This window comes from Dermacentor variabilis, chromosome 5 (assembly GCF_050947875.1).
Source record: "Dermacentor variabilis isolate Ectoservices chromosome 5, ASM5094787v1, whole genome shotgun sequence".
NCBI classification, from domain to species: Eukaryota; Metazoa; Arthropoda; class Arachnida; order Ixodida; family Ixodidae; genus Dermacentor; species Dermacentor variabilis.
The window spans coordinates 69,080,820-69,108,674 of record NC_134572.1 but is presented as its reverse complement, the minus strand read 5'-3'; the positions used below and the strand labels follow the sequence as shown (position 1 = coordinate 69,108,674).

The window sequence follows — 27,855 nt, the reverse complement described above, 5'->3', positions numbered from 1 at the left end:
TAGTGCTACGCAGTGTCACCGTCAAATCCTACGTCACGCAGTGTGCAGTCACAATTTGTCACAAAGTCCCGTGTCTCTTACGTAACGCAGCAGCGCCTTCATAGCGGATCGCGCTGATGTTCGCGTAGGCCAATTTCCAAGGATGTTGGTTTCCCTTAGTGGGCGCTTGTCCAGTTGGTCTAGGGTGGCTGAGAGGGCTGCTCTCGGGTTGAAACGAGGGCACTCACAAAGTAGGTGTGCGATTGTTTTGTTGCACCCGCAGAAGTCACAAGATGGGCTATTAGCCATTCCGATAAGAAAGGAGTACGCAGTTGAACATACTACTCCAAGCCACAGACGGACTAGAAGGGTGCAGTTTCTTCGTGGAAGGTCGGGCGGAATATGGAGCTGTAAATTAGGGTTCAAGGCATGAAGGCGTGCACTTGCAAATTCGGATGAATTCCATTGAGCTAATGTTAATTCCCGCGCCAGTGCGGAAAGTTCTTTGGCTGCGTCGGCTCTTGAAAGAGGAATGGCAACGCAGTTGACGCCGTCATGGGCAGATCGGGCAGCTGCGTCCGCTCGATCATTGCCATGTATGCCTCAGTGACCAGGCAACTTTTGATATATTATATCGTGTCCTTCGTCAATTATGTGATGGTGGACTTCTGCGATCTCTGGAATGAGCTGCTCATGTGATCCATGGCACTGCTATGGAGTCAAGGCCGCCTTGGAGTCACAGAATATTGATCATGCACGGGGTGGTTCCTCCTGAATAAAATGAAGAGCCGCACGCAGGGCCATCAGTTCAGCAGCTGTCGTTCATGACACATGTGACTTTTTTAGCTGTATTTTGACGGATCTTGCTGGTATCACCACAGCGGCAGCTGAACTCGTAGTTGTGACCGAGCCATCGTTGTAAACATGTACGCGGCCACTGTGCACCTCAGGTAAAAGCACAAAGTAAGTGAGACACCAATGTATTTCGCCGCGCATTTTGGGGATTAATTTCCCAAAGCTGGCGTGTAATTCGTTCCAAGTGGGCACACCTTGCGAACTCACCAGCTCCCATTCGTAAGTTGCAATTTGTGCCTTAATGTAATCAGTTAACATTTGATTAGCGGGATTTAATTAGTTGATCACGTATTTGGACTTATAGTGCAAGTAACATCCGCCTCATCGAGTAATCCCATAGAACGACTAGAGCTGTGATATCTGCCAAAGGCGATCTTTAAAAATTATGGAGCACCCCCGCCCCCTCCTCCCGGAAAAAGAAGAAAACACACTCCCGGTGTACTAGCGCTGGCTTGAAATCCAAATGCAAGGCGTGCGCGCCCAGACTGCGGAAGTATCGAGCTTTTTATCGGAATCACGTGGTCCATAAATTATTGCTGCCGACCGTGTATTCAAATAACGTTGCAAGTTATCGAAGAAAGCAATTTTTTTTCTTCACATTTTTCTATTCGCGTTCCTTTTCATGCATTCAGAAGACGGGAAAGTAAGAAATTGACATACAATTCGATATTCGAAGCCCGCAAGTTTCGCACATTTGTATTCGATTCAATTCGAATGTTTTACTAGGCAAACACACCTAGTGAATTAGTTTTCTCATGTAGAGGAGCAAGTCTCATGAGATGGTGGCGGTGGACGCCATGTTGCAGATCGCAAACATCAACGCGTTTACGTCTTTTTATTGGTAGCGTCACATCATTGAGTTTGCAACATGGTTCACTTGTATCTGCTCTTTACTTCTGCGTGTTTTTTTTTGCATTCCACGCTGTTCTATTATTCGGTATTTGCTTTGTTCATTGTCATACCAATGAACTTCGTGTGGCTGTCTTTTTGGTCTTTTCCTTGTTATATTTTTTTTCGCTAGTTCTTGTCAGTTGATTATTTTTCATTCTGCCTCACTTCGACGCATAGTAGTGTTCGTTGCTTCTTTGTTCCCGCCCTAGTGCATTATTGAATTGTGACTCACATTACTTATATTTTTTTTAGTGCAGGCTCTTTCTCTCTCATAAAACACAGCAGATGAAAGAAGTTGAAACCTATATACAGCGAAGATTCTTGTGAGTGCACAAAGAGTCCAAACTTGAGCTCGTGGGTATGAATGTCCGCACAAAGTGACATGAAAGGCTATATTCAGGCATTGTAGAGGGGCTAATTCAATGTCGCCGCCACCGCCGCAAATGATTGCTTAAACAGACACGAAAGAGAAACCCTAAATCTGTTTATCCTAATAAAGCGTTTGTTCGAACGTTTATTTTTGGTGATTTCCCGCTAATGGGCTGACTATCAGATGAGAAAATGTGGGGCCGAACTTCCGTTCCTTGAATTTCGCGCGGATACCCCAGCGTCGAAACATCAATCTGACGTCACGTATTTCAAATTATTTGTTTCGTATTTGGGCCGATGCGGCTCAGTAAAAGTACTCAAAGCTTGCTAAGTTCAGTCCGTGGCTATCTTAGAATACAGTGTAGTCAGTCTTTATCGATCACAAGCTATGTAGACCCGAACAGACGACATCGAAATCCATGACGTCACGGCATGCTAGAGAGGGAACGTCGATGCAGCGTCGCCACCTGCCTTTCGCTTGTGTCTTTTCTGACTTACCACGCCTCTTATCACCGTTAGAGTGGCGTCCCCCTTTGGTATTGTAAAAGGGTAATTCACTTACACAGGCTCAAACTATTCCTTCTCTTTAGTGTCCATTTAAGTTGGGGCGTCGGGCCCATCGAAACCACGCCATCGTCAGATTCTTGACATCGCTCCCGGCATCCCTCTCAAAACGAACTAAAGTCGAGGTTGAAGTTGCGGCACTCGAACGGGGAACGGCGAATCGGGTCCCCGAGAACGCGCCAGCTGGTTCGCCATCCCTCTCGTCCCGAAGCGCCAGCTGCTGCCATTAATTCAGCGAAAGGCGCTTCCTCTGCCTCTAGTCGCTGTTGTGGGTCCCCGTCTGGAGCTTTAATGCGGCGCGCAGTCTTTGTCGGAAGTTTCCGAACCACCGCACGCTCGGATGGACGCTTCGTCGGACCGCGCATCGTCGGATCTCTGTCCTTGCTCCGAAGGACGAGAATTCGCATTTGCATAACTTTGCTCGTGTCACAACGCGTCCCCCCCATTGGCCGGCGTTTTTTCGGCGCCTGCCACTCGGAATGGCGATCAGAGTCTCTGCGCAGATCGAGGCCGTCGCCCCGGTGGATCCCAGTCGCGGACTTCCGTAAAACGAGTTTGCGAATGTGGACCACGATACTGACGAAGACAGCTGATCCCTTTATTGAGCTTCCGAGCACCCGAAGCCTCGTAAAAAAGTGCTGTCACCGGCGGCGCAACCGTGAGCAGAGACACAAACTTGTCAAGTGAAAGACATAAGTTTACTTGAGAATTAAGATGGAAGAAGAGGCCTGCATCGCCATTTCTTTTTCACACTTGAACTAAAAGAAAACTAAGTTCGGCCTGAGGTTGACTTCGATTTAGAGCTACTCTTACGGGATGGGGAAAGAAGGAGGGCTATCGACAATGACGATGTGGACAGAAAGACGCAAATAAATACGCGTCACCATCACAGAGAGAGTGAAAATAAGACGGAAAGGCAGGGAGGGCCACCAGACGGGGAGGGGTGGGGGGCAATCAGGCGCGCAACCGCCGCAGTACCCGAGTGACTATGGCGGTATACGCTGCTGAGTTCGAGGCCATGGGTTCGATCGCGGCCGCACTTCGATGTGGGCGAAATGCGGCCGCCGATGAGAATTGTGCGACGACGGCGCCGTGACGACGACATTGCATTCATGTTGATCAACTCGTACAGCCAGATATATTCGGCAAGAAAGCAGCCAGCAGCAGCGGGAAAGTCGTAGGGAAAGAGGAGAGAGAGAGAGAGAGGGAGAGAGAGAGAGAGCGAAGAAGAAGCTCCGCCTAATAAGTCAACTAATTAATTGTGTACGTGTTTATACCTACCGCAACTCGGCCACTCGGTCACTGTCGTAGCGCACAGTGACCGAGTAGCCGGCCTTGAACAGCAAAAAAGAAGTAGTTTAATGATTGGAAAATGTAGAGAGGTCGGCCGGAAAATGGAGCATCTGGCCTGCTACTCTACGTTCTACGTAAGGGAAGGGGAAGAGGGGAAGAAAAGGGGTCACAATGGGGGATGATAACGGGAGAAACGAGGTGAAGGACACATTGCGTAAATGTTATCACAAGCGTGAGTCCAGGCCCGTGTCGCCTAAGAAACGTGAAAGAGCACGCATTGTCTCTATCGTCTGCCAACTCTGCGGCCATGCTCCTAGCAAGAGGTCCTCCGACAGTGGTCTATTGTGTAAATGTCTCAAGGTAAGCTGCCATTGTCAGTCTTTCGCGCGCATAATTAGGGCACCGTGTAGTGTACTTGCGTGAGCCGCAGGTACACTACACAGGTCTAAGTATAGAGCTCCCCATCGCTCGCTTAGCTCTTCGCAACCGCGCAGTTGCGCAGCTTGCTCGAGGTGGCGTGGTTAGCAGCGTCCGCCCGGCATTGCCGTTTGCGATTCTTCAAAATTAAATTGCTTCAAAATTAAATCCGTCCGTCACGTGAGACAACGAATGGCTCATAGTCCCTTAAGCAGTGACTCATAATCGCGTAAACGCGGCCTCCTCATTACGACGACAGAAGTGAAATTCTACGCTGGAATGACGAGCGACAACGCAGCCAGCTGTGGAAGAAGACGACGACGCTTGAGTCATTGCTGATGATGATAGTTTAGCCAACTCCGACAACGACGGCACAGGGTCCATATAAACAGCTTCGCTGTAAAACAAAACATCCCGCTGTGGTTGCGTTGTGGCTGTGGTGTTGGGTTGCTAAACACGAGGATGCAGGATCGAATCCCGGCTACGGCGGTTGCATTTCGATGGGGGCGGAATGCGAAAAGACCCGTGTACTTAGGTTTAGGGGCGCGTCGAAGAACTCCAGGCGGTCCAAATTATTCCGGAGTCTCACACTACGGCATGCCTCATAAACAGATCGGGGTTTTGCCACGTAAAAACCCCATATTTCTATTAAAAACAAAACAAGAACTGCAGGAGAACATAGTTAAAAAAAGAACACACAGAAGAAATAAGAAGACCAATTGTGAGAGAAAAAAAGTGCACCTACAACAAAGCGCAAGGTAAATACAAAAGAAAAAGGAGGATAAAAACCGCTTAACAATGCGTGAAACTATGACACAACAATGCTAAGCTCGGAAAAGAACGATGACAGCGAGTTAGGAAAAATATCGAGAATATAAACATGAGCCTTATAAAGACTCTGTATTCTGAGGACGGGTGAGTACTGGTGGTGAAAGGCATGAACATAGACAGGTCTATGTTCTCTGGCAATCTTGCGTGGAATACAAAACATGATACAATTTATTAGTTCGCGACATGTGAGGATACGTTGAGGGGGCTTGAAAAGAAATAGAGGGTCAGCGCGATTACGTCGGCAGCAAAGTAGGGGCAGTGAAAATAATCCAACAGTGCTAGAACAAGGTTCAGTGCCCGTGTTAGCAAAGCGGTGAAGATATACGCTTAGAAACGTCTCTGTACCAGATCTGCAGGGTGTTTTAGCTAACTGTGGCCAAACGTTAAAAAACTCATAGGGTGAGTTACGTGAATGCTACTAACTTAACATTGTTCGCAGTCCTCTTGAGCAACTCAAAGTATTCTTTTACTATAAGCTTAGGTAATAATTTAACAACAGTTAATTAACCAACCTCTAAAGCATTTATTCAAAAGCAGAATCTTTAATTATGAAGTTGTAGAGCGTATTGAGAAATATCACAGTAATTTATTTCCATGATGATATCTGCAGCGGTTTTAATTTTTCCCAGCTGCAAAGAAAGCGCCTTTGATTTAAAAACGTACCACGTGACTACGTGCTCACGCACAGCGACAGCGGTGCCCTCAAACGCGCCACGAACGAAAGATCGACGCGGAATGCAGACAGAAGTCACGAACAGGTCTTGAGCAACGAAGGTGGATCAAATACAAAGGCCTTCGCTTCCACTTTTGCCTCGATATCTTATCGGTTGAAGCGATGAGATATGCGATAAATAACGCATTGCATTTCTTACAGCTTCGTTAAGGGCGAGGAGGTTTTGGCGGCGGATGGCGATGTATTGGACATGACGGGTGTGGCGATGGCCTATAATTTTTGTTTTGCAGCCTGTTGATGCCTTCTGTCTGCATGCAGCGTCAATCCTACGTTAGTATAGCATGTTTGAGGCACTAATGTCGTTGCGCGTAAGAGCGTAGTCACGTGGTACTTCTTCAAATATCGCACGCTTTATTTGCAACCCGGAAAAGTTAAAACCAGCGCATCTATCACCTCGAAAAAAAGAACTATTTGGATATTTCTCAATAGGCTATACAACTTCTACATTGAAGACATTGCGTTTAACCCAATACTTTAACGGTTGGTTAAGTAGATGTTGTTAATTAATTAGTTAAGCTAATTGCAAGAACAATACATTTAGTTGCTCAAGAGGGCAGCGAACAATACTAAGTCGGCCGCATTCTTGTAACACGCGCGATGATTGTTTAATGTTTGGCCCGACTTAGCTGTAATACCCTGTGTAATGTCACTGTTGGTTCTCTAAATGTAATTACAGACGACCAACGCGTATTCGAGTTGAAATCAATCAATCAATCAATCAATCAATCAATCAATCAATCAATCAATCAATCAATCAATCAATCAATCAATCAATCAATCAATCAATCAATCAATCAATCGAGTTATTAATTAATAAGTTCATTGATGACTTTTTGTTTGTTTAATCAATGAATTAGATATATATTAAGCGATTGGTTAAATTGTGACATAGACCATGTAACATTATTAATTAATTATTGTTTCGTGCCCAGGGAGAAGACTAAATGTGCTGGTGCATAAAAAAACGGTAAACATTAGGCAAAAATTTAAAACAACTATGACTGAAAGTTATAGGATAACAATAGAATGAAAAGACGAAGACCAAAAACAACTGGACAAACAGTTACACAATGAACAACAAACAATACAGCAATAACACGCAATCGAGAGACGGAGTACATGTACGGAAGGAGAGAGAAACTATGGGAAGTCAGGAGAGCAGTGCAGTTAGAAAGAAGGCCCAAGAGAAAGCGCTAATCTCGGAACAGAAAGAAGACAAAATGACAGTTGAAGAGGTCAAAGAAGGGAAATGACAGCTGTAAATACTTAGCATTCCGTGGAGATGCGAGTGTCAGCCGAAATAGGCAGGAACATGGAAGGGACTATGTTCTCTGCTGGTGGTCTTTTTGCGGAACCCGCAGTGAAACAGGAGCTAGTAGATCCTAACAGGTAATTGTTTCACGTTTCTACATTAAATTACTACGTGGTACACATGAACTTATCCTAAAAAATAATTCTGTGCACCGCGATGACTAAGGCCTCTCCCAGTGATTTCCGATTAACCCTGTCTTCCGTCTATGACTTGCTCATACGCCTGCAAATTTGTTAGCTCGACACCATCTCTTGGAGTTAACATTTCCTTATTGTGTCATGTCAATAAAACAAATAAAACGATAAAACAAGCACACTTTCAGTGCAGTTGCTCACCAAACCACGCACGATTGCAGGAACGTCCACCATTCCAAGTGTGGCCGAACGACTGCATTTCCAGACTTCCTTAAATTAATAATATTACACAGAAGTCTGTGGCCAAAGCGTCGGTCATCGCACCCCGTTTCTCCGCCTCGTTTCCCGGGTAACCATCCCGCGCTCCTCCTTGCCCCATCTCTTTATAGGGTAAACCTCATACTCAGTCTGACTGTTTCCTTATTAAATTAGGCCCGCAGCTCTAGCAGCGTGGAGACATCTAACGAACTCTGTATTTGCAGAGTCTGAATACCTTCCGGTGGCACGCGAGATGAATATTGTAAAAGGAACTAAATCCAAAGAAAGAAAGAAAATTAAAATTCTTAGTCACGCCATCTATATTACGTGCAAGAAGCAAGAAAACGAACACTAATCAGCAGACTTGCAGGAGTATACCACATTCCACCGTCTTTGCTTTTGAGAGCAAACGTTATTTTTTTCCCTCAGGCAAGATGCGGCTGGGTTGTTTGAGGATGCGTCTCATTACCGCGACGTAATGGTAAGTCGTAATTACTGTGCTCGTTAAGTGGTTCAATTTACCTAACTCACGGATGCTGGACTCCCGGGCGCAAAAAATAAACAAACAACCAAAACGTGTGTGCTGATACTCCGCATGCCTCGCAGTTTCGGACGCAACCACATTAAGGAACTAAGCTTCCAGCGCGCGCGGTGATTTCAGTATGTTAGCGCCACAAAGCTATATACGAGCTTCTGGAGAGCTACGAAAAACACTTGAGCATTGGGCACATTTCTTTTTTTCCGGAGTGCAAAGACAAAGTGAAAATATTTGAAGCCGCACAGAGCCTCATTGGTGGATCGCCAGCTGTATGGCTTGCTGTTGCCGAATGCGAAGTCTCGGGTTCAAGCCGTATCGTATCGGATACGTATCAAAGAGTTAGAATATTATAGAGGTCGTGCGCCTAGACTCAAGCGTACCTTAACAAATTCTCGGTTCTCTAAAATAAATTCGTAGCTATCTGTTAAAGTTTTCGTCATAGTTCACCATTCGGAAAGTGAAAAATAGGCCCGACTATTATTATTATTATAAGCTTGACAAATAATTATTTCGCGAACAGGCGCACAACCTTGCCATATTGAAACTGACTCTGCTACAAAGCGCACCGTTATGTTTCGAGTTAAGCATTCCGAACAAGTATAGGTGCAGAGAAATCACAGCTTCAGCTTTGATCTTGAGTCAGCAGGTGGGGAAACGAACCCACATCCTCCGCAGTACGCGTGCGACGCTTTAGCGAATGCGCTATGCGGATGATGTTGTTTTTACAGCTATACTAAAACAATGCGAAATAATCTCTTCACATCCCAGAGACAGCAGTTAACAGAACACAATGAAAGTACCACGTCTCCGTAATTACATTTTTTTACCGCTAAGATTTTGCCATGAAGTTTATAACAGAGCGATTGCACGCACATTTCTCTCACGCCATCGCCAACGCGCACTTTGAGGCGATTGGCGAGAGCGTTGCGCCGAATAGCGTGCACGTGCAAATTCGCATGCACGCGCTCCAGTTTACAACTGAGACAGTTAAATGAGCACGAATGAAACGCACGGATGAAACGCGCAAATCGCGCGCGTCACGTGTCACGCAGCAACAAGTTGTTCGTAAAGAAAGGAGAGCGGGACAATTGCTGCCATTCTTCCCTCGTTGTAGCTAGCGCTTCGAGATGCTGTGTTAAACTGCACAGCCTCCGGGATCGGCTCCCATTTCCCCCGGTCTTTCTCTCGTAGCAGCCAGTGCCACGCAGACGTTGTGCGATATTGCACCGACTTCAGAGGAGGAAGAGGAGGAGGAAGAAGAATATCTTGGCTGCAGGCGGATCTAGACTCGCTGAAATTGCCGGCAATTTCTCCGCCTCGGCGGTGTTTTTCGAGGAAAGTTGTCACAGTTCCCGAGCGCAACGCGAGACGGGTGACAGCCAGGCAGAGCAGGACGCACGCCCGCAGCTTGTGATTCATCCCGCGCGCGGTGCCGGTTCGGGCTGCCCAGCCCCCGACACAACCTCTTGGAAGAAGTATGTCAAGCGTTACCAATCACAAGCCTTAGTCCACATCACTTAAAAAAAGAAAAAAAAAAAAGAAAGAAAAGAAGACTTCAGCAGGAATGGGGAACACCGTGTCGTTCACACAAGCGTATGGAGCGCCTTGAAAGTGGAGCGCTGCAAACAAAAATTTGTGCTATAACGCGCTCGAGACACACCAAGAAAGAGTTCTTGGGATCTTCTCACGTGGCTAAGTTTCCACGCAGGATTAAAAAAAAAGTTGTCAGGAAACTATCGAAAGTAAGCAATAGTTTACCAAGGGTAATAAAAAGTAAGCAAACCACAGAAACGAAGCGGACACACCAGCAGACATACTATCAATGCTTCTGAAGTACAATGCTGAGGCAAATAATGGCATTTGATGATGGCGGCAGAATTTATTGTCGATCTGTTCTGGTAGACGGCATGACATCGTGGCGACGATGGAATGGCTGTAAAATCAGAAGACCTCGTTGTTCGGGTTGACCAGGCTGCAGCAGTGGCAAAGGACAGTACAGAGGAACGGAGCCCAGAGCAGCGCTTCATTCCGCCGCCTCTTTATCCCAAAAAGAAGTCGAATAGCTATCGGCTCCTCCTTCAGCGAGGATAGGTGGGCTGCGCTCTTGGGCAGCCCCGAACTCAGTCACCAAACCCTGGCCGTCCAGAGTGCCCGCGATCGGGCCGTCAAGCTCGGCTTGGCGGTTCCTACGTGGGACTAGCCGGATGGCGCCGGGTCTCCCCTGCGTATTTTCTGGACCTAATAAAGTTATTTCACTCACTCACTCACTCAACACGTGCCACTTGCTATCGTACTTGAGCACTACGTTTTTCTTTCTATAGGCACCAGAAAGCGAGCTCAACAACAACAACAACAACAACAAGCAAAGCAGCAGGAGCTTGATGTAGGCGAGTTGGCCTGACGTTCTTGCAGAAAAACAACAGCGCTAAAGACATAATGTACACAGGAATAGAAGACAATGGGACGAAATTGGACTAACAACTGGATTATCTTTGCAGGAAAAGCAAAACAAAGCTTGTGCAGCCGCATCGGCCAGGAAGAGCAAAGAATAGGAATAATATATGGGGTTTTACGTGCCAAAACCACTTTCTGATTATGAGGCACGCCGTAGACCACCTGGGGTTCTTTAACGTGCACCTAAATCTAAGTACACGGGTGTTTTCGCCCCCATCGAAATGCGGCCGCCGTGGCCAGGATTCGATCCCGCGACCTCGTGCTCAGCAGCCTAACACCATAGCCATTGAACAACCACGGCGGGTACCAAAGAAGAATCATGTGCGGTGTCAACGACATTGTAAAATATGCTTGTTTGACACGTGATCCATTGTACTTCCTCGTCGTGCGAAAATCTGCACATCGGCCAAATTGTCCGGTGCATCAGCGATCACCTGAGAGAGCATAAAGCGTCCCCTTCGACAACCGACGGTGCGCATCTGTCGAGTCACGCAAGAGGCCCGGGTGCTCCCCTATGTTTGATTGTTCCAAGATTCTGTGCCGTGGAAAGACCGAAGTCAGAAAGGGGAGCTTTCCAAGTTTTTACCGTCATTAGGCAAGGAAACACGTGCGTAAGCTCCAACCTCTGAAACCTGAGCGACAAAGAGTGACAGTGAGTGACAGTGGCAGCCCATCGAGTGATTTGGTTATAGAGTAGGCTCGTGCGTCGGCTTTTCGCGCATGTGCCGGAGGACTGCCGGAGGTTACATATTTATTTATTTCCTGCGATAAAAATTCAATTGTTAGTCCAGCTTCGTCCCGTCGTCTTCTATTCCTGTGCACGCGTTTCTCTTAGCTGTCCTTTTTAACCTTCAGTCATTCACCAGCTGGCCCAGCTTTCGACATTGTTGCGTCTGTTAGACTGCTATCTCGCCAGAGCAAGTGCCTGTTCCTTAAGGGAAGATACCCGCCCGCCCAAACACGTCATAACACTTCTGTACGTTTGCCTCGACTATAAAGCACACCTTTGAACATTGGACCCGATCACGTGGATGCTAGGCAAACTTTAGAGAGTTTCTGTTTGAATTTCTGATTTTTAAGCCGCGTCGCGCCACCTCGTTTAGCGGTGTTTCCCGACAACTCGCCGTAGATCCATATTAAAAAAAAAAGACTGCATGAACGGAAAAGAGCTCGACGAATGCGGTACGCGCCAGTCACCCGTTCACACCGCATCATGCACCAACGAGCCCCATTCAACCCACTCCTGTAATTTTCGCCAATTTGCTGCGTAGAGCTTTGTTGTCCATACAAGAGTGTACAGTGTTGAAGTAAGACTACACAGACTACATGAGATCTTAAAACGGAACTTTCCCTAATTTAAACGTACATACCTCATTTAAGAGCTTAGCATCGATCTGACGCGAAAGTGCGACGAAGGGAAAGGAGAAATTCAGATCGCAGAATCACAGTCGCACCTCCCCGTTCGACTATTTCCAACCACTTTCCTGCGCCCGCTTAGAGCCCGCACTAAACGCGGAAATAACCTTATTACGCACGTGGATGCAATGCTATGTCACCCTCGGATGTGTTTAGCTTCCCGGTATCTGTTCCATTACTATGATTAACCACTGGGACCTGTTTCAAGCATGCAAAGCGTAATCCTACCCGTCTTTACAAAAACAAACAGTAAAAAGCGCATTATCGCAGTGAATCCGGAAAAGAGGCGGTAGACAGGAAACGGCCAGGCTAACGCAGATAACTTAGTGGCACGTGTTTATCGTTGCAATCGGTCGCGGAATTGCACGTCTAAAGCCACGTTTGTGTCTTGGTTCATAATTTACCGCCTGCGCTGCTGACAGTGTTTCATTTCGTTTCATTTATTTTCACCTTAAAGGCCCGAAGGCATTACATGCGTGCATGCGTTCAGGTTTAAGTCCTTCCCTGAAACACTCTTCACAACAGCAACAACTGACTCATACAGGAAGGGGAAAAAAACTGAGGAGAGGCCCTGAGGTCACTCTTTGGGAAACCTAAGTGACGGCGGATGTTGGCTTTACTCTGCCGTCTTGTCGTGGCCGGTTCTCTCTTGTTCATCGCATTTCTCGCCTCCGGCACGCAACCCCGCCAGACGGCGCGGTCACGCGTGCGCCCTACCGATACCACTAACGGATCCAGTTGCGATGCACCATGGTGATAACGTTGCCAAAGCCACGTCGTCCGAGTACTGCGCTCTAGCGTTGAAATAAGCTCGTAATGAACTCCGCACTTTAGACGGTCCCGGCTACTTTTGCCTGCTTTGTGAAATGCGCGGCTCTGTGCATTCTCACTGCATTGCAAGAATGCACAGGCGACGATCGGCAGCACAGTTTACGCACACTGTGGCCTATGGCTAGCCCATCTGCAGGTTAAGAAAACAGATACGTGGGCTGGTCGTGCCTTGCGGAATCGTTTTGTTTATTGAACGAGTTTCGGGTGGCTGCGCACCGCGCAGATGCGACGAGCCACAGCGCGCCGACGAGAAGGCCAGCAGAAGAGAACGTCGTTACGCATTTAGATGCACTGACTGCAGCCTGAACAGTATTCTCCTCACAGTAAGTGAAGCTTCATGGAACCAAAGTTCTGCGATAGCCGTCGTGTGGTGCCGAACAGTACTCGCGTATGCGTGCGGCAGGCGCGCTGGTCTGAATTACGTCCGACCATCAGCCGTTTGGTGTGCGGGCAGGCGTACGTTCTTCTGTCGAGCATTGTTCACTATTGCACCGCATTCACCAACCTTCACTTCCATGCACCCTTCGGCCGTACCGATATAGAGATAAGATGTATGCGGTAAGCAGGGTTCGTCCCTTAATTACTCACAACAGCCGCTTCTTTCCCGTCTTTCCAAATGGCTACATTGCGTGCCCCAAATGCATCGTCTGCTGTCTAAAGCAGGAACGCTGCACTACTGTCACTGAACTGTAAGGTGTCTATTGTGTAGATTTTGAAGCACAGCGATTTCGGCTTGTGATGGCACGTTAGTATGAATCCACCGAAGGCGGCAAAAATACTCCCCACATCGTGTTCCTTCCCTGGCGTGGTGCGCGGTGTAGGACGTTGCATGCGCAATCGTTTCACACTTATTTACTTACCCGAGTCCCACCAGGCCACAACAACAGCCGAGAGAACACGGTCTAACTAACATAGTGGTACAAAACATTGATACTAACGCAAACCTGCACGCACGACCCCTTTGCTCCGGTACGAGACCTGTGGAGCAACACGCACATGAGCACGCACCACCATCACAAATAACCACCATTATGCCACAAAAACATGGCCGCGACAGCGAAAAAATACCACGTGACTTCCCCAACACTTTTATTCTAGTACGCGTGCTTAGTAGAGCCTCCCCGCTATTTTTCCCTTCCTCCATGGATTGAATTAAACAACGCTAAGTTCACCGGCATGATTGCTGTTGGCGATGGCATTGGAGTATGCAGTGACATTACCTTACTTGCACTACTGACAAAGCGTGTGCTGTATAAGTCGCGAACCCAAGAGTAAATGTTTTACCAACTGACTTCCGGAAATACGCTTTCTTCAAATAATGCGCAAACCGGACGTGTCATTGCGTCTAGCAGCTCGAGGAACAGCTCGGGGAGAAACACTGAGTCGTTGCCAGACGCCCCTGTCTCAAGCCGCGTCGCAGAACAACTCACTCATGTTAAAAAAGAAGAGAGAGAAAAGAAGAAAAGAAGAAAAAAGAAGAAAGAATGTTCTAGAACAGAAGCCACCGCGTATATCTTCCATAACATTATTTATGTGGACTTAACAGCGATTGATGTTTCTCGTTTTCGTACATGAGATATCCCGCGACAGGCGCTCATCAGCGAGACGTCTAGGCTTGAAGACGCTCGTATACAGCTCTCTCGGATAGAGAAAACATATAGAGCAGTCATGGTGCATCATCGGGACGAGAGGGGTGGCACAGAAATGGAGGGGATTATATTGAAGGAAGAAGCACTCGGTGCAGGGAAAAAAACCGAGAAAAACAAGAGAGAGAGAGAGAGAGAGAAAACGAACAAAGCAATTGCCTTGACGTCTGGAATGGAAACACAGCCAAGTCACTATTCTTCAAGAAAGAAATGCCCATAAGAAAACGAGTACATATAACATATAAATATAATAAAAAATAAGCCCGGACGTTAAGAAAGAGAGAGATTCGCACCACGAAACTCGACACATCAGTGGGGCATCCCGAAATTATTTTCTTACGGCTTCGCGAGAAACACAACGCGAAATAAGTGAAAGCGAGGATCGTTGACGCAGCGGTTGCAGAATGGAGCGTGCGCTGGCTTTTCTGAAGAAGAGAGCCGCAAGAGAATGAGAGGTTCCCTTTCGCGTCGTCCTTCCCATAGTTGTTAAAGAAAACGAGATGCGGGCTTCTCCGCAACGTGAGTCATTGCGTGGGAAAGCCAGACATCTTTAGGGATGCACGAGAGATGACGGTGCGATTGCATTGTGCTGCCTCTTTCTTCTCGTGCAAATCCATATCTTTCAAGTAATGACTTCCAACCACTATTGAACTTTCAAAGCGCACGTTCACTCAACACGCAAATGTAGGAAAGCTGGAAAATCGCAATACAAACTCTGATGACACTTGATATGAGTGTCTTGTAGCCTGCGGCAAGTGTCTTCTTCGGACTGGCGTTGTGACTCTCGCGTGGTACCTTTGATGAGAATGAGCGGAAAGACACGGCCGTGGGCCGTAACGCCGTGCTGGTGGGCCAGATAACCAATAATGAAAAGTGCAGAAAGAGAAGAGATGGGACCGAGAACACGGGATAGCGCTGACCAACAAATTAGTGCCTCCTGACTTCGGAAACGCTCTACCTTTACTTTTTAACGCCGCTCGTTTGACATAGAAGCACGCTAAATCGCGAAGTAAGTTTTCATCAGTTGAACCTTTTTAAGAAAGAAACAGTCCCCACCCTCGTACACCACAAGAAAGAAGAAAAAAAGAAGAAATTTGATTAATTTCACTTCGGAGCCGAACTAACGTAGGTTACCACAGAAGCGGCAGCCGCTGTGTATCACAGGAGCAGTGCAAATCCAAAATCAAAAAGGGAACCGACAGATGGAGTAGCACACTTTGGTGTAAAAGTTGCAAACAGGGATGTGGTGCCTCAGAAAGGCTGGCCTACATTTCGATACCCGCCGTGGTTGCTCAGTGGCTATGGTGTTGGGCTGCTGAGCACGAGGTCGCGGGATTTCCCTTGCAGCTGTTTTCGATCAGCACTGGCGATAAAGTGAACTGCTGGAGGCTTGAAACGACAGCATGCGTCACCACTCGATCGATTAGACACTACGGAAGGACTAGAGATGGTGTACGCATCTCGCCGAGACTAACTTGCAGATATAAAAGAGAGAGAGAGAGAGAAAGAGTGGAAAAAGAAAGACGAATGCGTTGATTGTTAAGGTAAGAGCACAGGTAGGAGCCAAGAAAGTGAAAAACAGTCGAATGATGGAAACGACCAACCGCATCCGCGACCCCTGCAAGAGGGCCACTTGATCGATGAAATTTGCGCACTGGCGGCGGCTGTGGCGGTCGTCGTCACGCACACACGGTCGGCTCGAGTGGTCGTCGACTGCGGTCCATGTGTGCGCGCCCTAGTCGTTAAGCACGCCCTCGGCGTGTACAAGGTGATGAATGAGGAAAGGACGGAGCACGTGAGGAGAGCGGTGGGAGAGCACTTGACACACCGACGTACTCGAAGCAACTGCTAGCGCTCTAGCCGCAGGCACCCTGTCGGCAGCAAGCGAACGCCTTTGTGCCGAGTATCTCTGCAATTGCGCTTTTCGGCGACTTTCAGTGATCGATTTAAGGCATACACTGTCGTTAAGACGCGAACGTCTTTTCTCACTTAGACGCTGTCTGTAACATTCTACTGAGCAAGTCAAGTTACGAGTCTCCCAATCTACTTTCCGCTGCCTGGAGTGAACTGTGGGACAAGGTGTCTCCGCATTGTGACGTATTGTGCGCAGAAAAAAACATGCCCCCATATCGCACGTTTACATAGTTCACTGTACGCTATCATCTGTAGTTGCACCTTCCCCTTCTCTCTTTTCCCTCCTCTTCATTTATTCATACTTTGAGCAGCAGGCTAGAAACAAAGCTCCTCCGGTCGACCTCCCTGCTTTATATTATTTAAAAAAATATGTTCTTTCTCTACTTACCGCTGTATCCTCAAGCCAATTACGCTAGCAGTCTGGGGAAAATAAAGATAAGCGAATGAACTAAATGTTACGATTCAAAAAGAAAAAGAAGAAAAGAGTGATATTGACACTCGCCCCCGTACGACACGTCTCAAAGGCACACTCTAGGAAAAAGTTACACCATTATGGACTTGTAGTACACGCGCAAGAATCGTAATCCATCTCGCGCGCTTTTCTTTTTTCCTTCAGCTCAGGAACGGCATCCGCACATCCGCGCGACCTAAAGTTCGCAAGCGCATAGCATAGCGAGCGAAGAGTGTTGAGCAAAGAGAGCTACGCGACGTCGGCGACGATTATTGTTGACTGCATGTGACACAAGTCTCTTCAACCAAAGGCAGTTCAGTCGCAACCTTGACGTGAAGTACCTTTTCTAGTGCTTCATTAATTACTGCTTTCGCACACAATACATAAAAATGGTATACTCAAGCTCCGATCGAGAATGCCCAGAAACAATTTTATTAAGTAATGTCGGTTAACGACGCGTGTATCTATCTATTGGATCTCGATTCAAGATATTTGTTTGCGATGTGCAAGCGAGAGAAAAGGAAAAGCAGTGAGTTCGCGTGTAATAGACAGAATAAAATACCGAAGAGGAATTAAATGAGCGATGCATGCGAGCTTGCACTGGTTTGAACTTTCTGAGTAATAGAAAAAGAAAGACAATAGGAAAGAAAGAAAGAAAGAAAGAAAGAAAGAAAGAAAGAAAGAAAGAAAGGAAATGGCACGAGAAGATGAAGACGTTGCCTTTTCTGCGATAGAAATAGAAATGACGTCAAAACTGAACTTTTTTAACCTTTGCGTGGAATCAACATTCATCGCTCCTTTGGGGAGAAAGAATCTAAAGCAGCTGTCTTTCATAAGCTTATGGAACAGCGTGCTTGTTTACGCGTCATAAAAAGAAGAATGGGGTGCATGAATAGAAGGGACGGACGGAGGCGTTGTCATACTTCAATATAAAAAACATGAGTAGGAAGATTCTGTAGGACGGAAACATTGAGTTTTGTTTCTCGCACAGCTTTTAAAACCTGCAGGTTAAGGTTAATTATTGCTTAGCTGTCAACAACAGCGCACAACGCGAAGCACTCTGCTGACCAAAGAGGTATGGAAGAGCTGCTACGTACACTGCTTTATGGTTGGATGTATCTGTCATTTTGACAAATTCTTGAAAGCTCCCCCTTTTGAAGACTAGCATTGCATTTTCTTCACAAACACACACACACACACACACACACACACACACACACACACACACACACACACACACACACACACACACACACACACACACACACACACACACACACACACACACACACACACACACACACACACACACGCACGCACACACACACACACACACGCACACGCACGCACGCACACACACACACACACGCACACGCACGCACACACACGCACGCACACACACGCGCACACACACACACACACACACACACACACGCACGCACGGACGCGCGCACGCACGCACGCACGCACACACACACACACACACACACACACACACACACACACACACACACACACACACACACACACACACACACACACACACACACACACACACACACACACACACAAAAAGCGCGTTGGTACAAGCTTTCAAGAGGCCGTTCTTGCTTCTTTAGTGGACTGACTGGTGTTTCGAAATGCAATCGTCTTTGAAAGGTCGGCTGCTTCTGACCTTGCCATGTTGGCAAAAGAAGCACACTTTACAGGAGAAGACGCCTGCAAACGAGAAGCAGGCAGCTCCACTTCACTCCGGGCTCAAGAAGAGAGCGTATGCGAACGAAAGCAGAGTACGAAAAGAAATACATATAGTCAGAAAGTAACGGTAAGCTTTCGCCTTCTTGTGACATCGCGAAATACTAAGCAGCTCCATCTATACCTAGGTTCGACTCAAACACGTCCTGAGAATCAAAATTCGCAGTGCCTGACGGGCGACGGTTTTCATTCTTGCATGCAGTTTAATGCGACAGCGTTAAGGGCACCATCTCACAGTAAATACGTCGTCGACGTCCGGCGTCCGGCATCCCAGCGAGTTAAAATTATTGTATATATGTACCTATATGTAAATGCCATGCCTTGCTATAGGACGTGCGGCATATGCGGGTTATATTGCCACACATTCTATCACAAAAGTTGCTTATACCTTGTCTTACGTTCTTGACAAGGCTATTCCTCGGAATTTTGAGAATGACAGCACACAAACAAATGCCATAGAACAAAACGCCTTGAGAAACAAGTTTTAACGATATGCTGGGGCTGTTATCCTGGCTGTTCGCCTGTCATGTTACTCCAGATGTTGGATGCTGATTATGAACACCAGCAGCGCATGTCTTTTATGCTAAATATTCTCAGACTGAAATGTTAGAAGTGCGAAACAATAACAGAAATCTGTAAATTGGCTTTTTTCTTTTTAGGCGCGGCTGTGCACTTCCTCCAGGATCGGGCCACGCAAGAGGTCGCGTTTCTATCAAAATGCTCGCCTTCAAGCATAGCGTTGGCCGCCAGCATTTCCCGATAAACATTACGGCTACATATGCTGCAGTTTCCTGACGTGCGTGAAGCAGTCAGGGATTTTTTAATGCTATCGCGTTCCACTCTTAGAGGCGCATCTTAAGCGTCCTCCGAAATTTCCGCCAGCATTTGCGTTTCCTTGAAGTTATTCAAGCTTACGCCTTCAACGAAAACGCTCTAGAAAACACGAAGCTAGCTTTCGTTACTGCGTGGTCTTTGTTACCTGTATAATCGGATCCAGCTGTTTGAGCGCTCCGTTTTCTTTATATAGTATTCGTAGCTTCAGGAATATGCTATACGATTGTCGTTACTTAACATTAGAACATCCACACATATTTGCAAGTGAGATGTAGTGCGGACAGAGATGATGATAATACTAATAATGACAAAGAAAAGCACTGCTATGGAACAACCCCAGAAGGAGACGGAAGTATGGTATATCTATTATGACAGTGTCTACGCTAGTATATAACATACACCACCTTTATCTAAAAAATGACTTTAGTGCTTGTACTTAATTAGACATAACTGACGAACTTGTAAGAAAGAAAGAATCTCTACTAATTACTTTCGTAAGAGGTGTTGTATCTCATACTTTCGCGTTCGCGTTTGCACATGTGCCTGGCAATGCGTTCTCGCTGTGATTGTCTCAGAACCAGAGCTCCATGCTTTAAAGCTGTGTTTTGTTATTTAAAGGCCGGCGGGAAATAAGCGCTATCGAGAATCTACGAAACTTTTCCAGAGCTTGGTTGAACGCTGATCAGAGCTGCCTGTAAGTACAGCTCACGTTTCAGCTAGCAGCTACGCGCAAGCCGAGCTAATCAGTTTCCCCGAGATATACAAAAAAAAAAAAAAAACAGAGTCTCGGAAACGCTTGCCTTAAAGCAAAGGGGTAATGCAGGAAAGAAAATAACAATTGCCACGAGAATAAAAGTAGATGGAACTAGTGTTCATGTTGCTGCGAGCAATTCGAGTCGTATCGATCGCACGCTCTCCGCCTTAAGCGCCTCTTAGTTGATAAATAATGAGCAGGCAGTCGAGGCGGATGAACAGGCTGCTCCACTACTGCGTGAATGTATTTTCTTCTTCCATTATTCGTTTCGTTTTGTGACACACTAGCAAGTGCAACAGTATAGGGATCGCGGGGTGCCGGCGGCGCGACCTTGCGCCGGATGCACGTTTCTCGACAGCGGCAACGCCCTTCTGGTCCGCCGATGTCGCTATAGCGATGGACGTGCTACGCGAGAACGGCACAAAGTCTATGCCTTTTATGTTTCCGGCGAACCCTCGTCGGCGTGACCCACGCGCGACCAGATTGGTCTGTCCAAATCGGGCAGTCTCGGGAAGTGTGGTGTACGCGTTCGCCGCCCTCACCTATACTTGTTTCCCATTTCTTTCTTTCCCAGATTTGCGCCACCGTGCGTCTAGTCTGCGCTGCTACTGTCCAGACAGGAACATGCCTTGCGTGGTCGAGTGCTTTTAAACGAGCCGCACGCGCTCAGTTTTGGAGGTCGAAAAAAAAAAAGAGAAGAAAAAGCCAGTGATCTCACCGGACGTATGAGTCACGCTGGCTGACGCGGGAAGTGAGGAGCTTGTCTGAAATCACGCAATCCGTGCTTCGTTATCTCTTTCGCCCTTCCGAGAAAGGAAACGGTGGGTATCATTTATCTGGTTTCTTAATCTACCTCACGGATATTAGCTAAGCAACAACAACGGATGGATGGACATCATTGCTTTGTATTTAAATGCAGCGCACCCCTCTAGAGGAAAAAGGAAGAAAAGCTTCCGACTTATGTGAGTGGGGGAAGGGGGCGGAAGGAAAGGGGTACGCGGGTGCGTATATGTGTGTGCGTATGTGTGGCCGTACCTGTGCTGACAGTAAGCAAGAGGCTGAAAGTGTGCGTGTGTGGGGGGGGGGGAGTGATTGGCTGGCGAGTAATGTAAACGAAATGGTTGGTAGCAGCTGCTCGTACGTTTCTTGCTTTCTTATCCATTTATTCATTTCTTTGCTGTCATCACTTCGCGCACTCAGCACCAACGAACATCTTCTATGAACGCCAGGGAACGAGGAGCAACCAGGGCAAACATGGAGTTTCAATGAATTCCTAATTTTTGATCTCATCTGTTTCATCTCAGCAGATGTGCATAGCTTGAAATCGACTAGTTAAGCGTGCTTTCGTTGTCCTATTACCAGCATTGCTGGTAATGACCTCGCCGATGAAGCCGCCCAGTCTGCCCATATGGAAGCCTGACCAGTTCCAATCCGCTTATCCAGAACCGACGCTGCAAGAAAGCTGCATATCGTGGCTAAAGCTATGTCACACAAATACTGGTCTTCTCCCAACCTCCCCAAGTGTCATCTTTATAGACTTGTTCCATCCCTAAGACAACAAGTGCCATCAAAAGCTCCCTGCTCTTAGGCGACAATATTGTGCCTCCTCTGACTCAGGGTGCCATTTATGAAGGCCTACTCGTTCCGCATTGGAATGAGGGATACGTCCACGCGAGACTCTTGTGCAACTATAGGAACGATTGAACACATCCTATGTCCCTGTCCCCAGTATGACGTCGAGCGTGAAGCTCTCCGGACAGCGTTGAACCGGCTGGACTCTAGATGATTTTCGGAAATGAAGATCCTTGGACCATGGCAGTACACGTCGATAGCACAGAAAGCCCCGAAAGCTTTGTTGCGCTACCTCAAGTCGACAGGTCTTGGCGACCGTGTGTAGACTCGGTGCGAAGCTTTAAACTTGGTTAAAACACGTTGGCGGGCTAGTTGGTTAGAATCCATGATAGAGTGTATAAGCGCGACTGAACGAGGACGCAGAAAGGAACAGATACAGAGCTGTCACTGTGTACCTGTTTCTTTCTATGTCATCGTTCAGTAGCGCTTATACACTCCATCATGGAACCTTTTAAAGTGCGCGAAACTGTTCTCTCTCTATGTCCTTTCTCCGCCCTCTCTCTTTTCATTCCTATACCCCTTACCCCAGTGCAGGGTAGCAAACCGAACTCGCGTCAGGTTAACCTCCCGGCCTTTCTTCGCTTCTCTCTCTCTCTTCCCGTGTGTCCGAGGCCACTAGGGTTTCAGTATCACAGGTTGTTCGCAGACTGCCGTATTCCTAAGGCGATTCGCACATGTTTTAGGAAATTTCAATGAAGATCAATAATAAGACACAGTGAGCAAAAAAAAAAAAGAAAGCAGTAACTGCCTGGCTTCACAAGGATAATACTACACTTATGTTTTCATTTCGTTTCCTTTTTCTCTTCATATCTTTAGGGAGTCGGATGTTCGGAAGGGGTAACCTGTAAGTTAAATACTTACATTTATAGGCATAATTGTACAATTGGTTCTCTCTACTCGATTTGCTGGCTCAATTCTCTCATTCTTTAACGAAGCTGGATAGAGCTCACCAGTGTTCATTCTTTGATTAGCTCTGGATATCTTTTACCACCAAGAACGTGCAGGCGAAGAACTCCACCCGAAAGCATGCTGAAATATGTAGCAATATGTATCCAACGATATGAAGGCAAAAAATAAGAAAGAAAGATAGAAAAGGAAGAAAACTAGGAAGAGAAAATAAGGAGTGAACGAATGAGCGAAAGAAAAAAAGACAAACGAGGCAAGGGGGAAAACCAGCAAGCAAAGTGGGCAAGCAGGCAAGCAAGCACGATTGAACGAAGGGAGAGCAAGAGCGTGACAGAAAAGAAAGAGCGAAGGAAAGAAACAAAAGTAAAGCCACGGGGCGCAACCACGAAGCTGTTCATCACGCACGTAGAGCAGAAATTTTACTTCGCGAGCACTTGCGCAATAAAGCGACGCCCGTTTCGAAACTTCGACGCGCGACGCGGAGAAAGAAATAGACAACATCGGCGAACAAGCGCTCTTTCAAACGAGGCTGGCGCTAGCTATTAGGGCGAATCGAGACGTGTATAGCGGAGCCGCGAGGCACGCAGAAACCCACGGCGCGTTCCCGGCGAACCGCCTCGGCGTCGCCGGCGGCGCGCTTGGCGTCGCGACTCGACGGCCGGCCGGCGGCCGCCATGGCCTGACTTGGTCCAGCCGTCCCTTCCCGCGAAAGCGCTGTTGCACGGAGGGTCACGTGATCACCCCTCCTTCCCCATTCTTCATCCTCCCTCTCGCGCGCAAGCCCCAACGCACGCTCCACAGTTCCTGCCGCCGCTCCCTTAGCGTCCGCTTCTTCTCTCAATACGTTGTGGAGGGCCTCTTCCCTGTCAAGCCCGGCGCGCATGCGCGCAAAAGCTTGCGCGGGGGAGAAACCGGGAACGCGGGAGAGGAGTACGCGCCCGCGTTCTCTCTCTTTTGGGGAATCAAATAACGAAGCAAAGGGGTAGCAGAAGACAGCTCCACTTTGAATGAATAAAGGAAAACAAAAGACACGAAAAATGCAAAACGGAGTGGATGGTCGGGGAAGTAATGAAGGCGCGGAAATTCAGCAGTGATATAAAGGAGGAGGAGGAACGGGAGCGAAATGAGGGAGCAGGAATGCGTGCGCCCGCTATGCGCTGACGGCGAGGGGGTTGACGGAGGGCGCACGGAGGGAAGGGATCGGGAGGAGAAAGAGGAGGCCGAATCATCGGGCGCACAGGAGGACCCAGTTCCTTACGGCCGAAGCCGGCGGCGCACCCTGGTGGTGTGCGAACGGGCGCGGGCCTCAAAGGAAGGAGCACGTGGCTGCGAGCGGGGCAGGAACAGCATCGCGTCTCCCGGTGTCGTCCTGGTCCTGTCAGGGTCGAGTAGTGGCGTCTGTGCAGTGCTTGTGGTTGCGACCACGCTATTCAGTGAACAACGGCGGTGCAAGGGTCTGTTTCTCTGCCAGGCATCGGTGAGGAAAAGTAGGTGGGATGTGGTGAAACCATGCGTGTAGAAGTGCCGGGGAGGGCCTGCAACGACCGTGCATCGAGGTGAAGAAGAGTTGAGTAGTGCCGCAGAACAACGCACGTCCGAGGATTACGCGAGGCTCAATCTGAAGTTACTGCTCCGGTTCCGTCTCACGGTCCCATCGCGAGATACACGTGACGAAAAAAAGAAAGCTTGTTCGGGGATCGCCGAAGTGCTCGAACCTCAGGTCGTTGTGTCCTAGGTGCCGGTGCTGTAGTCAGTGGCTAACACGTGCTCGACACGCGATGGGCTGCAATCTGGGAAAAGGTTCCCAACCAGACGACTCTGACGTGCGCGACAAGTCCAACGCGACGTCGCCTCAGACTCCTCCGCCGGGTATGCTGGCCGACCGGATGGCGGACGGCGCCGCTATGGTCAACAAGGCTTGCAACGACGTGCCACACGTGTACCGAGAGAAAGCTTTGGAGAACCATCACGGTCACCAAGGTTTGCCTTCTCCACACCCTACTCGTTTTCTTTCGCCGATGAAAACGAGCTTGGGCTGCAATGCGCTCGCATGCAGCCGCGCATTTCAGCGTCGCAAGTTTTCTTGTTGCCGCTAGTGTTCCCTGCAATATATTCAGACCCGTATTCGTGAAGTTTCGCTGACGATAGCGTACAAAAACCTTTTAGTGACGGCAGACGTTTTAGTTTTTGTAATTAGCTCCATCGGTTCGGTCGGGTGCACATTGTATCACAACCGTCACCTAGTAGCAGCGCGACCCCATGTGGATCGGGGTGGCCATCGGATCGTCGGAATCAGAGGGGGTGACGTTAGTCATGCTCGTAACTTTCGCCCAAGTAACGCGATCGTAAAACGAGTGGCAACTTTTTGAAACCGCCTAAGCAGTACTATACCTTTGAGCTGACCTGAATGAAAACATTTATAAACCAATTTACGCACAGTTGGGTTTTTGTGCTAGGTTTCCTAAGAATTTCGTACTGAAGATCGTAACAAGAATTTCGTCGTCACTGGCATGCCTTTAATTCACTGAGAAAGATTTAAATGGAAGATCACGGATGGCTCCGTCTGAGCCCACCCGTCTAGTTTTTTGCCGTTGCTATGCAACAAAGACGAACTTTCTGAGTCTTTCTCTGCGTGCGCATGTGCATTTATTTATTTTGGTTTCCAGCTAGAGTTTATTTGATTCTGTTAAGCGCGCCTTTATGCTTGAGGTCATGTTGGGTGTTCTTACTTCACGCAGGTGTGTACTATGGTGATGTTCTTTATTCATTAGCTGAACAGGAGACATAAAACTGCTGTAAAATTTGCTCCTACGAGTGATAGCGTAGGTCTGCTGAGACTGGCGCAAGATCTCTCGAGAGTCCTTTTGAAGCAGTTCTAACTGTGTTTTTTTTAACTCACTGAACAAGGCGACACAGCAATCAAAACTTCTACTCAAAGCCTAAACAAAACATGGCTTGTTCCTGTGCTAAAATGCGAACTACCCTAGTGTTATAGCTAGTCCATGAACGTGAGCGAAGAAAGAAACATGCCCAAGGGCAGCGTACAAACTATAGCCCAAATCAAAGAGCTGTTAAAATACAATTCTCGTCTTATAGTATTATAGTTCATTTAGATTTTCTGAAGATACCCACTATAGGCGCATAGTTAACCGCGTTCCTCAGCCTTAATTATAAAATGAAAGTTTCGCGTTCTGTAACAACGATAACATGAAACTAAAGCCTTCCTTGGCAATATGACGCAAAGATGTTTTGCTCGACTGCGTGGCCGACCATTGAACACATCTGCCAAACAGAGGGCGCCTATATCCTTCCATGAAAACGCAATTTTTGTTTTGTTTTTGTTTCCACTAATCACAGTAGTCAACTGTGGTCGAACCAGGTTGGGTATTCTGCAAGTGTACACTTAGTGGGCCGTCCATTTCGGTTGCGGCTGAAGTGCTGATCGGCTGGGCTGGTGTAGGAGCGAGAAGGAGGCAGGCACGCCCAGCGTAGCTTCTTTTCGTTCGTACAGCTCCAGTCAATATGAGGTGGCCGAAATGTATACACTCTCACTAGGTGGATATTTACAAAATACCCCCCACCTCTCTTCCTCCCCCAGAAATATCTCTGGAGCCGGGATACATATCGCTTGTTCCAGAGACACGCCCTGTTCGATTGCTGCTGCTCACTTCAAGTCTGTACCTGTGTACCCCCCTCTTGAGCCGATCGCAGTTGTGTATTAAGCTTGAACGCAAGCATGTGGCGCGGAAGTAGTATGGGAAGGCTTCGAAAGAACCAGCGCTGTCTGTATCGACTGCGGAGATACACCCTGCAAGCGCGGGGCAAACAAAGATGCCAAGCGCGAACACCAAGAGTACGCAGACCTGGCTTTCACTCCTCCACGAAGAAAGAGAACAACCGAGAAACCTTGGCCGGAACGGTTTGTTGTTTGAACAGCGGAGCTGGAGCAAACGTTGCCCTTTGGCACGCTCGCGTACCACTCCGTACGCTGTCTTCGGGGCGGTCTCAGTTCGATACCATATTGAGTGAGGGCCGATATTTGGTGACATTTGTTGCTTAGAAGAAGTGCAAATAAGGAAAGAGAAACTGAAGCCTTCCATAACTCTTTACCTGAAGCTTCAGAGTACAGGATCTTGTAAGCCATGTTAGGTCACCGTCCTAAATTTTCATTCAGACAATATACAGAGTGTCTATACAGGCGCGTCTGGGATGTCTACAGTTTGTCTCAATAGACAGCCCGAATAAGTTATGATCTTTCACACTTTTGAAGATTAAATATTTATAGACCTTCTGATTCTTGTCTCTAAACAGCGTAAACCACATAAAAAACATAAACCATCCATGAGAAGGCGAACGGGAGATTTTTCGTGAGGGTTCCCTGATTTACAGAACTGCGTGTTTCTCCGAGCGTCCTTGTACTCTCTCCTATGCCATCCTTTACTTGTGTGCCGGAATTCACAACTATTCATTTCTTCTTTTTTTTTACTGTATTAAGTATTTTTTTTCAGCGCTTCTCGCGTTCTTATTTTTTATGTTTGCCCTGCGATGAGAAGCAGCCTAAAGGCGCCAACTTCTCTTATATTCATATAAAAGGTATGCAGAGCCAACGCACATGTGAACATCTATGTGAAACGAAGTTTTCGAGAAGCGGTTGATTAAATGCTATAACACCAAATGCGATGCGTACAATTGCTTTTGTTTCGATCCTATGAAATGTGCAATTTCGTACAGTGTTTGTGCTTACGCATCGCACCGAACACAACTACATTGTCATGCGATGTTTATGTATTTGAACTACACCGTTCGCAAGCTAAAGCGTCGAAAGAAGCCGTCAGGCAATGTAATGAATTTTTTTTCAATTCAGTGTTTAGGACAATATGCAGCGAACGCAAGTCCAACATATGACAATGTCATCGAGTTGGCCACAAAAGGTTCTACTTGCTACTTTTGTGCCATATAGTTCACGAATATTCATGTCAAGCTGCAAATGTCCATAAATATACTAAAAAGTAAAGATAAGAAAAACCCTGCCATGCTATTTATAAGCCGAAAAAAAGATTTTCGTACTTGCTCCATTTGTAATACCTC

General features: G+C 47.4%; 1 protein-coding gene across 1 annotated transcript in view; it reads left to right on the top strand.

Annotated features, from left to right (window-relative positions):
* Positions 1-24,034: 24,034 nt before the first annotated feature.
* igl (IQ calmodulin-binding domain containing protein igloo) overlaps positions 24,035-27,855 on the top strand; it is a 242,356-nt gene continuing 238,535 nt past the window's right edge. Inside the window, exon 1 of the mRNA XM_075692777.1 lies at positions 24,035-24,747. Coding sequence (XP_075548892.1) covers positions 24,546-24,747 — 202 coding nt within the window. The 5' untranslated portion in view covers positions 24,035-24,545. The remainder of the gene's footprint in view (positions 24,748-27,855) is intronic.